General features: G+C 37.3%; 1 protein-coding gene across 1 annotated transcript in view; it reads left to right on the top strand.

Annotated features, from left to right (window-relative positions):
• Window positions 1-6,784, top strand: part of LOC104070202 (cyclin-Y) — a 32,557-nt gene extending 25,773 nt beyond the window's left edge. Inside the window, exons 6-7 of the mRNA XM_009578647.1 lie at window positions 611-773; window positions 6,598-6,784. Coding sequence (XP_009576942.1) covers window positions 611-773; window positions 6,598-6,714 — 280 coding nt within the window. The 3' untranslated portion in view covers window positions 6,715-6,784. The remainder of the gene's footprint in view (window positions 1-610; window positions 774-6,597) is intronic.
• The last annotated feature ends 6,249 nt before the right edge of the window (window positions 6,785-13,033 follow it).

Genomic DNA, 13,033 nt, shown 5'->3' with positions numbered 1-13,033 from the left:
ACCAAATGATCACCACTGTGAATTTTGATTGCACGTCCTGGGGAAAAATGTCTTCATTCTGTCATAAAGAAATGTAAGACACTATGCTGAAAAATTCAGGTTTCCCATGACTAGTTTTAAATGATTGATTATGAAAGGCTGAAGAGAGTAAATAAGTTCTCCAGTAATTTAGGTGTTAGAGTAATTTGCAGCATTTATGAGAGATGTCTGACAAATTTAGGGCACGTCTGTGTTCTGTGTTTGCATAGCCGTGTGTGCAGATCCACCTAGTGGAGGTACGGCAGAAACGACAAGAACATTTTTTTCCTGCTGGCTTTTCTTTCCCAGGTTGTATTAGCTAAACTGATAAAGGTGCCCCTCCGCTAGCAAAAGTTTGTGTCTGGATTTGATTGGCACCGCAGTAGCAGCTGCAAGTGCAGCATCTTTCATGTTCCTCATTGGCGTACATATGCTAATAGAACTTGGTAGACTAGGTCAAACCTTAGGCTAGGATAATTGCGTCTGGCAAGAATAAGAAATGAACATGGTTTATACCATTTGCAATTTAAAGTAAATTACATTCAGAGTGCACAGTCTGAAATGTGTTTTCATATTTATCTTCTTTCTACAGGAATGAACTGGAACGCCAGTTTCTTGAGCTGTTGCAGTTCAATATTAATGTTCCCTCCAGTGTTTATGCCAAGTATTATTTTGATTTGCGTTCCCTGGCAGAAGCAAATAACCTGAGTTTTCCTTTGGAGCCCCTCAGCAGGGACAGGGCGTATAAACTTGAGGTAAGACACTTTCTTTTTCGATTGCTCAGAGTTGAATATATAGGGGGATTTGGAATTTTTGCATTGTTTCTCCCTTCTCCCATCCCTTCCCAAATAATCCCATGAGATATTAGAGTATCATGTGCCCCAGTTTTCATAACTGTTTTGTTTGTGCTTTGGGTATTCATGGATGTGGGGACAGCTTTTTGGCCCGATTTGCTTCATACCTTGTCTTGCATTTCTTTTTCATTTCCAGTTGTCTGAATTGGCCTTATGAAAGTACCCACAAGTTTTACAATGACTCTGTTCACAGTCTGGTTTTGTGTGTTCATTTGGTTTCTTAAAACTGATTATCCATCTTAAAGGACGGAATATTAACAAGTATTGCTGAAAATAACTATTGCATGTGCTTGTTATCTGCTACTGCTCCACTTCACGTGGATCCAAGTCTGTTATCTCCTGTGGTGTTTTTCTCAGTAATGGGAAAACAGAAATGAGCACACATCTTTAGTGAATAAATCATGAATGCTTATGAGACCTGAATATACCATGTGCAGAAAGCACTATGCCGGATGGTCTGGACCTGTGAAATGCAGGGCACTGAATTCCCACAGACACAGGAGGAATTTAAAATCATCAGCCAATTGTGGGCACTCTGCAAGACTGAAATCTGTTTTTCCTGAGCTTTCTGATACGAAGTTTTTTAAATACGGACGTTATTGCATGAGCGTGTACACATTTTGTTACTGATTTTGAAATTTGTCATTAGATGCTGACTGCTTTTGACATCGCATTCTTTAGTTCTGTAACAGCTTTGCACTGGAGGTTGTTTGCCGTGGGTTAGAGTGAGCTTTGCATGTTCTGAAACTCCTGGTGCTCCTGTAAAACAGGCAGGCAGTACTAGAGACGTTTTTGTGGGGGGAAATGGTGCGTGGGAAGGTGAATTGACTTGTTTGTGACTGTGATGGGAACAGAAAGTGGTGGAGAAAGAATCAAAGCAGATTTCACTTAAGTTGTATTTCTCATTCTTTCTAAATATTCTTTCTAAATTTCACAGATATCTCCAATAAGAATGTAACTTAACTCTGTATGGAGTGTGGTGTAAATTTGCATCAGATTTTGTTTCTATTGAAGACAATTTTAAAAAGTGAAAATTAATTGGGATTGTAATCTTAAATGAAAAGAGGTAGTTTACTAAGTTATTAGGTGATGGGTCTTGATACTAAGTGCCATTACATATATTAAAAATGAGTGAATTACTTTTGGAGAAAATTTAGTACACAGTGTTTTCCAACACTGTCAGCCTATATCGCACACAATGTATAACAGTGGGTTATTAAGGAAGGTAACAACGGTAGCTCCTAAAACCTTAGAAAAAAAGAAAATAGTAAATGACTGTAAATACCCAGAGAATACTGGTGGTTTTTCTGTACTAACTAAAGAGAAGGCATATTTAAAAAGAAATAATGCAATATTTTTTCAATAAATCCATATTATTAAAATTTTTCCCATATTGGGGATGCTTTGTGCTCTAGCAGAAGTTGGCTGTAAAGTAACCCTGCTAGCTGAAGAGGATGTCTTCAGGGAAGAGGATGAGTACCTGCTGTGAAACCAACTTGGTCTACCAGCTCCTTGCCTCTGTTCTGTGGCCAGAAGGAAGGGAACATGATGCGAACAGCCTTGTTCCCTGGCAATACTTGGTTGTCTGTCGTTAGTGTGCCCTTGAAGCTAGTTGACAGCATAATTTATAGCCTAGTTCCTTGAGCACAGTTAAGCGTTTAGCTTGCCAAGAGTTATCAGAATGCCTTTGCAGCACTTTTCTGGGTCTCTCATGTGCTGTTCAGCCCAAAGGTCTCTGTTTTTGGAACAGTTGCCTGGATTGTCAAGTGGAGTAGATGTAGTACCACACAGGCTGTGATGTTTTTGATACTGAGAGAAAAGCTGCAGGCTGTGATGAAAGACAACAGACTCACAGCAAATGTACGTGTGCATTGGAAGGATTTGCCTTGTCTGGTAAACTGAAAGGATGTTGCTCAGTCCTAAGATTTAAAACAACTTATTTACTGACATTTGAGATCACAAAAGGTCTTGCATAGAGAAATGGTTATATTATAACACATTTTTGCTACTTTTGCATTTTCAAGCTATTTTATGTATCTAAAGCAGGAGTATTAGATCTGGCATGGCAGAATATGCATTGCTATTTCTGCAAGTATCATGAGGTTGACATACCTGTGATTAAAAAAAAATGCCAAGTAGACCAAGGATGAGGCTAGTAAATACTGTTCCTCATCAAATGGAAATGCTGGACAAGATCCATCAGCTTAGAGGTGTTATAAGAGGTTATAGCACTTGTTAAAAATGACATCGCTTTCTGGAGCATCTGCAGTGGATGTTTTTCCTTATTTAATGTTCCCAAAATTGACACTTAAGAAGCAGCTTTGTCTTTTAAATGTCTAAATGAAAGTAATTTTTTCTTACTTTTCATCAGCCTGTGGCCTAGAAGTGTCCTGAATTTGCTATACCAGTCCACCTAGTAGCCAGAAACCATTTTCATGACCCCTCTTTTTTTTTTTCCCCATTGTATGGAATCATGCAAGTTAAAAATGGCAATTTGTTCCAACCAGCTTATGTTGTAGTGTGTTTTCTCCTTCCTTTTAATTACGTCAAATGTCAAGGCTTCCTTTGCTTCACCTGAGAACTATTTTCCAATATGGGAGATTTTTCTGCCAAGAAGGTTGTTGGATATCCAACCTTAATCCACTATTTTGTTATTTTCTACTCTTGCACCTGGTTATTCTCCCATGTACTGAGCTAAATATGAGTCACGTTCTGCTCTTTGGGGTATAGTCCACAAAACGTGTTACCCTATTTCTGCTTGTGATCTTAGCACTGTGCTTGTTTCAAGGCTAGATTTTGTAAGAGCATTCGTTAGTGCACTCCCAATTTAACTGACTGTTGTCTGAGCTTTTTATTGTTAGGATAGTGCCTGAGCACGTAGTTCAAACCCTTTGTGCCGTATTTTCTTGACCCTAAAGAGGTACAGTCCCATAGATCAAACAGACAAAAAAGAGGAGAAAAATATGTAAGTTACAAGTAGAGAAGTGGCTTCCCACTGTTGCAGTGATTGCAATCCTGCGTGTTTTGTATGTTCAGAACCCTCTTAGCCAAGAAGTGAAGGGACAGCAAAACTCCTCTGCTCTTTTGTCAGGAGTAACCCAATTGCTCTTCTTTCATTCTCCATAAATTAAGGAGAACCCCCGTCATCACAGCTTCTAGTTGTTCTACTGATTTTTTTTTTTTTTTAAAACTTTTTCCTTTTATGTAACCCTTCCAGACTTAGAGTGCTGTCTGTCCCTGCTAAGTTCTCTCTGGTTTATCCATTTTTTGCGGGTGTTGCAGCACTCGCAGTTGTGTGCCTTTGTGCATTCCCAGCAGTGAAGCCATAGCCAGCCCTGCTGCTTTCCTGCCCTGCACACAAACATGTGCATGCAGCCAAAATTTATACTACTACTACTACTGCCTTTCTCCCCACTCCTTTCTCCTTACCTGCCCCTTCACCAGTGACAAAGTCTCGTCTAAATTCGTATAACTCAGCAGAAGAACTGCTAGTTCTAGTTCTGTATGCATATATATAATGGAAGAATATATACGTATGCATTTTTCTAGCTGATTACAGATACTACAACCAAGTCCAACAAAATTTCACATGATTGAATGGTTTTGCTGTTTTTAAGAATGTTTTGATTTCATATGAGAAATGGTCCTTTGCAACTGTCAAATATTGGTTTCTTTTTCTAGCAATAAAAACAACAGAAATATCAAGTGACAGAAAGGTGTTTATAAGCTATTTGGATTTATTTTAACTGAAGGACAATAATAAATATTTACAATTTTCTGCTTTTTTCTTTTTTCCCAATATGTTACGCTAAAGTTGATTAACTAACTTGCCAAATTGGCTCCAAATGTCAATTTTGTAAATTACTTGCAAATGAAGAGGCATCTTTAGATACAGGATTGCTTTAAACAAGAGTCAATGGGTTTCTTATCCATATGATTAATCACCAGAGACTAGAGATGCCAAATATTAAGTGCCACTTCCAAGTAAAATTTCATTTTGTCTGGCCAAGTGCCAGAACAGAAATTTTCCTGTGAAACAGGCAATTTTGAAGTGATTACCTTCTCTGGCTGTTTGATGCCTGAGGTAATAGCCTGATCTGGCAGCTGAAAGAAGCCGAGCTCCACCTCAGTACACCTATTTGCCAAGCCATGCCTTGGCACATTATTTCATGATTAAACACTTTTCATCCATTGGATTTAAGTCCGATTGAATTGCGTAAACTTTCTTAGTCCATTGAGTTCCTGGTTAAATTAAATAAAATGTTATTAAGCAGTTCTAAGTGAGTTAAATTATGGTCTACAAAGCAACGGGAATGTTTGCGTTATTTTATTCTGTTGTTGTCTTCATGTGCACCAAGAAAGAAAACTGTGTTCAAGAATGTTCTTAACAAAAGGAAATTTAGTTTCCAAGTAAAAAGTAGCAACTGGTTTCTTGGTGGTCATGGTAGGTTTTGTGTTTTGGTTTTTTTAATTTAACCATGTTTTGTGGCTGGCTTGACCAAAGCGTTAGGTGAACTTGCTCTCAGATGTAGAGTTGTGTGCTTCTGTCATACCTGCCTCTGGTCTTTGCAGGACTATTAAAATTAAAGTACTCTTCACTGCTACAATTTGCTGTGCTATAGCAGTAAAGATCAAGAAAGAAAGTGATAATCAGTGGAGTCAGGCTGTTTATTTGTATTGCCTTGTTTTATAATCAAACGCTTGTACTGGTTTTGTTTGTACAGTACTGTTTATTAAACATCCTATCTTAAGACACCACTTAAAAGCATTCCTGAGTAAAGAAAAATACTGTTTTAGTTCATCTGATTTTTTAATTTGACCTTGAGTACTCCTTGCAGTGAGCTTTCTCTGCAGTTCTGCGTGTTTGGTCGCCAGAGTTAACATCCCTACTGATGCCAACCACAGCCTGTCCCAACCATATGAACTCTAATAGACATGCTATTTTAGGGCACAGTGTATTTGTGCATATGAGGTCCATACTAAATACTTGTTTTAAACTTGGCTAAAAATGGTAGAAGAAACATAAGACGTTAACTCCAATGTAGTATAATAGGAGTCGACATTTGAATAATGTTTGTCTCTCTCTTGAAAAGGTTTTTAACATTCCTATGTATTTTTAATGCAAATTAAATATGAGTTATGTTTCCCACTGGCACCATATAAGATAGCCTGATCACACAGAAAATCACCATCTCCTTTGAAAGGCAAGTAAACATCAGCTCTGTAAGCAAAGCAGGGCGAGTATTCTGCCAGACCATTTGTCAGTAGAGAAAGATACAATTATTAGAAGACTTTTTAGGAAATAAAAAAATTGAGCCATTCTTTATAAATTCTCCAAATATACTTACAATTTCTACAATTGTTTTATTAAGTTTTCCACAATTTTTCACCAATGAAGTGCTATATATGAGTTACCGTTTGGCAGTGTATAAGTATTGTCAGCTACCTTGATGAGATTTGTGATGGTTAATCTGTAAAGAAAGGGCTTGGAATACGCTGAGTCCTTCAGAAGCAGCTGTGGTGGGCAATGCAGTGTCAGTGTGTTTCTTTGTTTAAAGATTAATGAAATGAGAAAGAGGATTTGGGGAGAAGCTCTTCATGTCTTTTGCTTAATTAAGTGACTTTTTGTAATTCTACCTATATGTAGAAATCTGCATTTAGTTTTATTTTACTTGTACAGCTGTGGTCAGTGCAATTGAGGTTTTTTCATTCTTTTGTCTTGCAGGCCATTTCCCGCTTGTGTGAAGATAAATATAAGGACTTCAGGAAAGCTGCAAAGAAACGGTCAGTCAGTGCTGACAATCTGACTGTGGTTAGATGGTCCCCTGCTATTATCTCCTAACAGAGGAGACTGGAATATTCCTACGGACGTACTGTTTCATCCATCCATTTTTTTGGGGGTGGGCTGGAGGCGGGGGGCTAAAGAAAAAAGACTTTTAATTTTTTTTATTTTTAAATCTGTCAAGCTGCCTTTACAGTGCCTCCCCATTGTGTAGCACACGAGTAAAATACCTAGTGGAAGGAGAAATGGAGAGATCAGTGTTCGGGAGAGAAGATGGGCAACAATTTTTTTTTCTCACTTTTGCTAACAGCTTTACCCTTTTATGAGGAAACAGCAAATCAGGTGCTTGGAAGAAGAAACAAAAAAATGAAGTAGAGGCAGAAAAATATTTAAGAACTGTGCCATTTTCTAGTATGCTGTACTCATGAAGAGAAACGGCAGCATGAAAACAAACCATGTAGTCAGATGACAGTGCACTAGAGGAATGAAGTTGGGAGAGTTCCATCCTAAAGGTTTCTCTTAATATCTTTTTTATTTTTTGTTGTTTTTTGCATTCCTCATTGCTGCTTCCCAGGATAAATTCTTCCCCTTGCACAGCAGCAAATACGAAGTCTGTATTTACAGTAGCACAAGCCCCTGAATAAATAGCGTTGGGTTTTTTCACTGCACTTTTCTCTGTAAGCTGTCTTATTAGCATTATTCTTCATAATTATTATGCATATGTTATATTTCTTGTATGCCTTTTATTGTATTTCAAAAGAGAGAACTTGACCGTAGTGCTGAACCAAAAGTGTGTACAGGGATCAGAAGATCTTCGTAATTTCATGATGTGTTTTATTTATAGTATACTTGGGTGCGTGTGCCTTCCTGAGTTTTTGGAATCATTTATTTTTCCTTAATATAAAGATACAGTTATTAAAGTATTCAGATGATGATGATAAGACCTGGGCCAAATCTCTGAAATTTGCAACAGATCTTGTGATCCTTTTTGCAGATTTTCATAGCATTAGAAGTTTAGCAGAATTCATTTTGAGGGAAATTTGTTTTTTTGTATGGCCTGACTAGTTCATTCCTTCACCTCCAGGTCCATTGTTGCAAGCAATATTCTCAATTTTTATATGTTTACTTTAAATCAAATTGAGTCTGTTTGTATAAAATAAAAAAAAAAAATTAAAAAAATTGTTCCAGTGAGAAGGCCTGTAGAAGAGCAGAATGGAAATCTTAACAAGGTATTTGTCACAAGTAGATTCGATTTTGAAGCTAAAATAAACCCTTGTGTTTTTCAGCGTAGGTGCTTACAGAAATTAAAAGTAACCGAACTGTGAACATAACTTTCAATTCTGATTATTAAGCTCTTCTGTTTTTGTCACTAGTTGTTGCCCCCTTGGAATTTGTAAGAACCTTTTATAGAAAATAACGTGTCAGTATAAGCATATTTGCTTTATAATGCCTCGGGGTGATTTTTTTTTTCCCTTTTTTTTTTTTTTGCACGGTTTAGAAAGATAGAGCTGAAAACTCTCAGTTCCCTGAAATCCTTTCTTTGCAACTATCACTGAAATGAATGGCAACAGATGTCCCTGATTTATGCACTACTGTGGTAAACCATAAAGATTCCGTATTTGTTTTATTAAGCCCTATGGGCTTGTAGCAAACCTAGAGGCCCAGAGATGCACACTTGACTTCCAGTGCAATGCTAATCGGATGCCTCCGGGCGGAGAGGCACTGACAGGATTGAAGTAGTAATACCAAACAGTTTTCTGTTAACTTTCTAATGTGATTTGTGTAGTTTGAGACATGAAGGTTTTGTCCATAAGTTCTCCTAATGTCCTTTGGGCCTTTAAAATAACCTAATTCTCATCACTTCTTGTTGTGCCAATGCATCAGAACTGTGAGTATCCAAGTCCATTTTTCCCTTGAACATGGAATGTAAGGAAAGTGTTTATAACAATACAAATGCCAATTACAGCATTTGAAACCTCTTTACAGATAGTATCAAAAGGAACATTTTCAGAGCATTTGAAATTCATCCTTTATAAGCAGAAATTTAGGCTTTAAAATATGTAAAATATTTTGATTTATCAACACTTTGCTAAACTATTTTCCATTTAACTTGATATCAGGAATATTGGTTTTATCCATTTCTGGGTGATAGAGATATGAACTTTGGATTATGTAAAGATCTCAATGCATCTACTATAATTTTTGTGAAGTTTATTAAACTACTTTAAAGATTGTATAGTCTATTTATTGTATGTATGTACATACAGTCTGATACTTTAAAAAGTGGATTCCGTAAAACCTGGCTCAGTCTTGTTCAGACTATTGAATATCGTTTTAGCCTTGTGCACTGGACTCTACCTCTGTATAGGAGAATTTTCCATATTCTTAATTAGTACTGATTCTGTGATTAACTTGGTTATGTTTCTTGCACTAAGAATTAAAAAAAAAATCTGCTGTAAGTGTGGATTTTTTCTTTAGTTTAAGTTTTGCCATATGAATCCTCTACATCTAGGTGGATGTTTCTTTCCCTCATGGTTATAGAATAATTCTTTGTTTTTTCTTCTGGTTTGTTACAGGGTTGCCCAGAAATACAGTACCTGTCAGTAAATCTTAATGAGTGTCTTTTGTTTGCAAGGTATTCTATACCATGTAATTAAAAATGAATTATTATTTAGGATTATGTTGTGTTTAGTGTAGTTTTTTAAGCATTACTGTATGGAAAATGCCATTGCAAGGTTAGAGGATCACCCGGGGTGTGAGAAGGGAGGAGAATCAAATAGTGTTTTAATTAATAGCACAAATACATTGTGTTTTTCATTTCAGAACCTGAAACTAAATTTACTGTAAATGTTTTTTGGATTAAGGTTTTCATTATTGCTTTGGTCACCGGCTCAGAAACGAAAAGGTGTAGGAGATGTAATAAACCTGTCCCTTCGAGCATCATTGTCTTAATGAATTATTTTTATATGTTGAGCCAGTGGGCCATTGGTTTGGTCATTTGTGCACTGGTAATTGGATAAATATTTGAAAAAGGCGTCTTGTAAGGGTTTTTATTCATGCATCCCTCTGCAGCCCAGAGATGTTTCCCTAATTCCTCTTTCCATCTGCAAACTTGTTTATATTTCTTTTTTTTTGTTTGTATTTAATTTTTTGTCCGTGATACATATCATTCTGAGAGACACTGTTCTTTGGGACTGGGAACACTGGAGTCACGTGTCAAGTCAAATCATCTTTTCCACCTTCCACAAACCCTATCACTCTTTCAAATTACACACATTTTCTATTGCTAAAAACATAACAAAATCCTGTCCCATAGCAGGGTAACGGTATCCTTTTCATTAATTGTATTTTTTTGTTTATCTTTTTTTTTTTTTTGAGAGAGAGATCAGTGTATATGGCTTAGTTTCCCTTAGCTTATTTAGCTTAGTTTGTCATGTAAACTAATAACATGATGGAAGAACTGTTTACATTTATGGAGTCTTAGTTCAAACTTTGTTTTTTAACACCTCTTTCTCTACTTCCTAGCTTTCCTAATGCCAGAAACCTTAGACATAACCTAAAGATTAGAAGTAGCAAAAACCTCATCAGAAAAGGGTGATGGTGTATTGGTGGCAGATGACAGTGACATCTGGTAGTGTTGGCTATTTATAAAAATAGCAGTATGTGGGAGGGGATAGAGGAATTGAAAGGGCAGAACCAGAAAAAAACGAAAGCCTTAACAGCTGAAGCAACAAATTATTTACAGTCGTCCTTTGTTGGTAGCGAACATTGCATTTTCCAATGACATGTTTAAACTACTAACTGAAGTGCTGCACATCCACTGCAGACTCATATTGCTCTCTGCTTCTATGTGGTCTTCATAAGGAATTCACTCAACCTAGCTTTTAGCACTTCCCTCACTTCTGTTTCGAACGCATTTCTGTAATCAGATTTTTTTTTTTTTTTTACTTAAATTGACAGTTGTTGAAAACATCAGCCTACCTCTGCAGTGGAGTGCCCACTTAGTGTCTCTAATAGGTTCTGAAAAAACAACTCAAATACAAACACAAACATACCTGTGTGAATGCGACCTACATGCATACGGAAATGTTAGTATCTACACCCAAAGGGCAGGAAGTGTCTTTCTCCTGTTTCTGTTTTTTCTCTTCAACTGAACTACATCTTAAGGAAGCCACAGAACTGATGAGAGTTTGAGTTGCGTAGACTAAAGGTAGTGACAGAAGATGCGTAGCGACAACTGTTAGGAGAAAATGCTTTTAAAAAGGAAACAAAATTTAGAAGAAAAGCTACTGATCATAAGGAAACCAAAAGTGATAGCAGACATAGATTATGATGCTGAAAATGATTGTTTCATAGTGTGTATGAACCTGCTTTTCTGGGTCCTCTTCTGAGAATCCACAAAAAGTGACTGGTGAATCCCAGAACCACGGCTTGAAAATGACTGAACGCATTAGCCAAGAAAGCCATGCTTGAGTTCACTTCTGTTGTCTGGGCTTGGTCATCAGGCTCTTCCCATTAAAGAAAGAAGCAACAGGATAGCAGATTGAAGAAGGGCAGGTGACAGAGCAGTACAAATAGACTGTATTTCTTGTGTTCCTTCTAGAATGGTTGGTCTGATGAAATTTGATGTGAAAAAAAGAGAGTTGTTTTTTCATGCCCTTTACACCATGTGTAATGTGTTTCAGCATTATCGGCGGAGACTTTCAACTGTTACTAGCTGGAGATACTCTTTGGTGATGATACGCTAAGCAAGCTTCTTGGTGTGGTGACAGGTGACAACAGTATACCTGCATTTCCCATATGAGTTGTCCAGAATCTCTGTAAGTTTGTAAAGCTCACTCAAGGCACTGGACAGTATCTTTTGTGAAGATGTCAATGGTCTCTACAGATTGAGAGCAGCAAATAACAACAAAATGTAAAAAATTGTATTTGTGAAACTGTACAATTTCGGGCTTACTCAATGTACTTACATAATTTAGTTTCATGCTTTGTTTTGTTTTGTTTTTCCTTGCATCTCTGACACTTAGACTGGGGTGCTGTGGTAACTAACGCAGTAAAACTTTGAAGCTAGAAAATCTTTGGAACTAGCACTGCTGCCCCCTTTGAATTCACTGGCGGTGAAGCACATACTCAAAAGGCAGATGAAGACTTACTCGTGTGACGAGTGCTTTACTAAACCAGGCGTTAGAGTAAGATACCTCCTTCATGTAAGAGATTCTGCAGCACATTTAAGTCTAGAGCTAATTCTTCTCTTATCTATATGTTTTCTTGCTTCACTGGCTCTGGGTTTTCATGCCCCTTTATTTTAGACATTAGTACAAATTATTCTCCATGGAAACAGTATCTTGGGAACTGGCAGCTGCGATACACTTGCTGCCTTATATTTAAGCAATACAGATCATCTTGTGACCACATACTTCTCTTTCATGTATTTCAGGCAAACTAAGCATTCTTCTGTGGAAAAAGGAGAGGCCAAAAAGATGGGGATTGGTGTGCTGGAAGGGTTATGGGGCAGAATTTGGTGTGCATAGTTTTAAAATAAACCAGGAAATAAAGACAGGCAAATTTATTTGTACCTTCTATGGTGTCAATACCAAAAGTAATTAATGATACTTTAAGTAGCGTGATGTTGATAAATTTCTTGGGCGAGGAGTTTGAGGGATAATTGTCTCCCTTCAACTGGACAGGACATACAGATTGTATTGCCATACATCCTAGGAGGAGGAAGACCGGGTTGTACTGAGCAAAATGGCACAGAAGCAACATGTGAAATACATACACCAAATAATCTTGGATATCGTGCATTAAAATTGCAGGACTATCTTAGTGTTGATACACAAGCTAGCAGTGTTTGGAAAGTATTGGTGGTCACCTTACTTGTATAATTACGTTCTGTTCCTTTTCTGCCCTTAAAGTAAAAGGTTATTCTGTGTATGCAAAAGCTCACTTTATCAAGTACTAGAATATAATCAATAATATTTGGAGGTAGACTTTACCAAAGAAAAAAAAAAAGTAGAAGAGCTCCTGTTAAGAGCAAAAGCTGCTGGGGGTAACTTGGCGGTGCTGCGGGGCTTCATCAGTATGAACATTGTGTAAAGAGAGGGGTAAAGAGAGTGTCCTGCTTGTGACACCTCCCAGTATGTCACAGTCAATGACACTTTTGAAGTCACAGGGTGGGAGGGTGAGAAGAATTGCAGACACCCCCACCCACCCCACCCCCAAAAAAACCCAAAGTCCATTGTTGTAGTTACAGTAATTCTGCATTGGCGCTAGCAGAGTTACAAACAGAGATGAAAAATTGTGTTCCAACTTCTTTATGTAGTCGCTTTGCACAAAAGTGAAAATGGCTTAAATTTCCAAATCACCACCAGCATTTGTA

Source organism: Fulmarus glacialis, unplaced genomic scaffold (genome assembly GCF_000690835.1).
Source record: "Fulmarus glacialis isolate BGI_N327 unplaced genomic scaffold, ASM69083v1 scaffold2905, whole genome shotgun sequence".
In the NCBI taxonomy this organism is placed as follows: domain Eukaryota; kingdom Metazoa; phylum Chordata; class Aves; order Procellariiformes; family Procellariidae; genus Fulmarus; species Fulmarus glacialis.
Note: the sequence above shows the minus strand (reverse complement) of the source record. Positions and strands in the feature narration are given on the sequence as shown.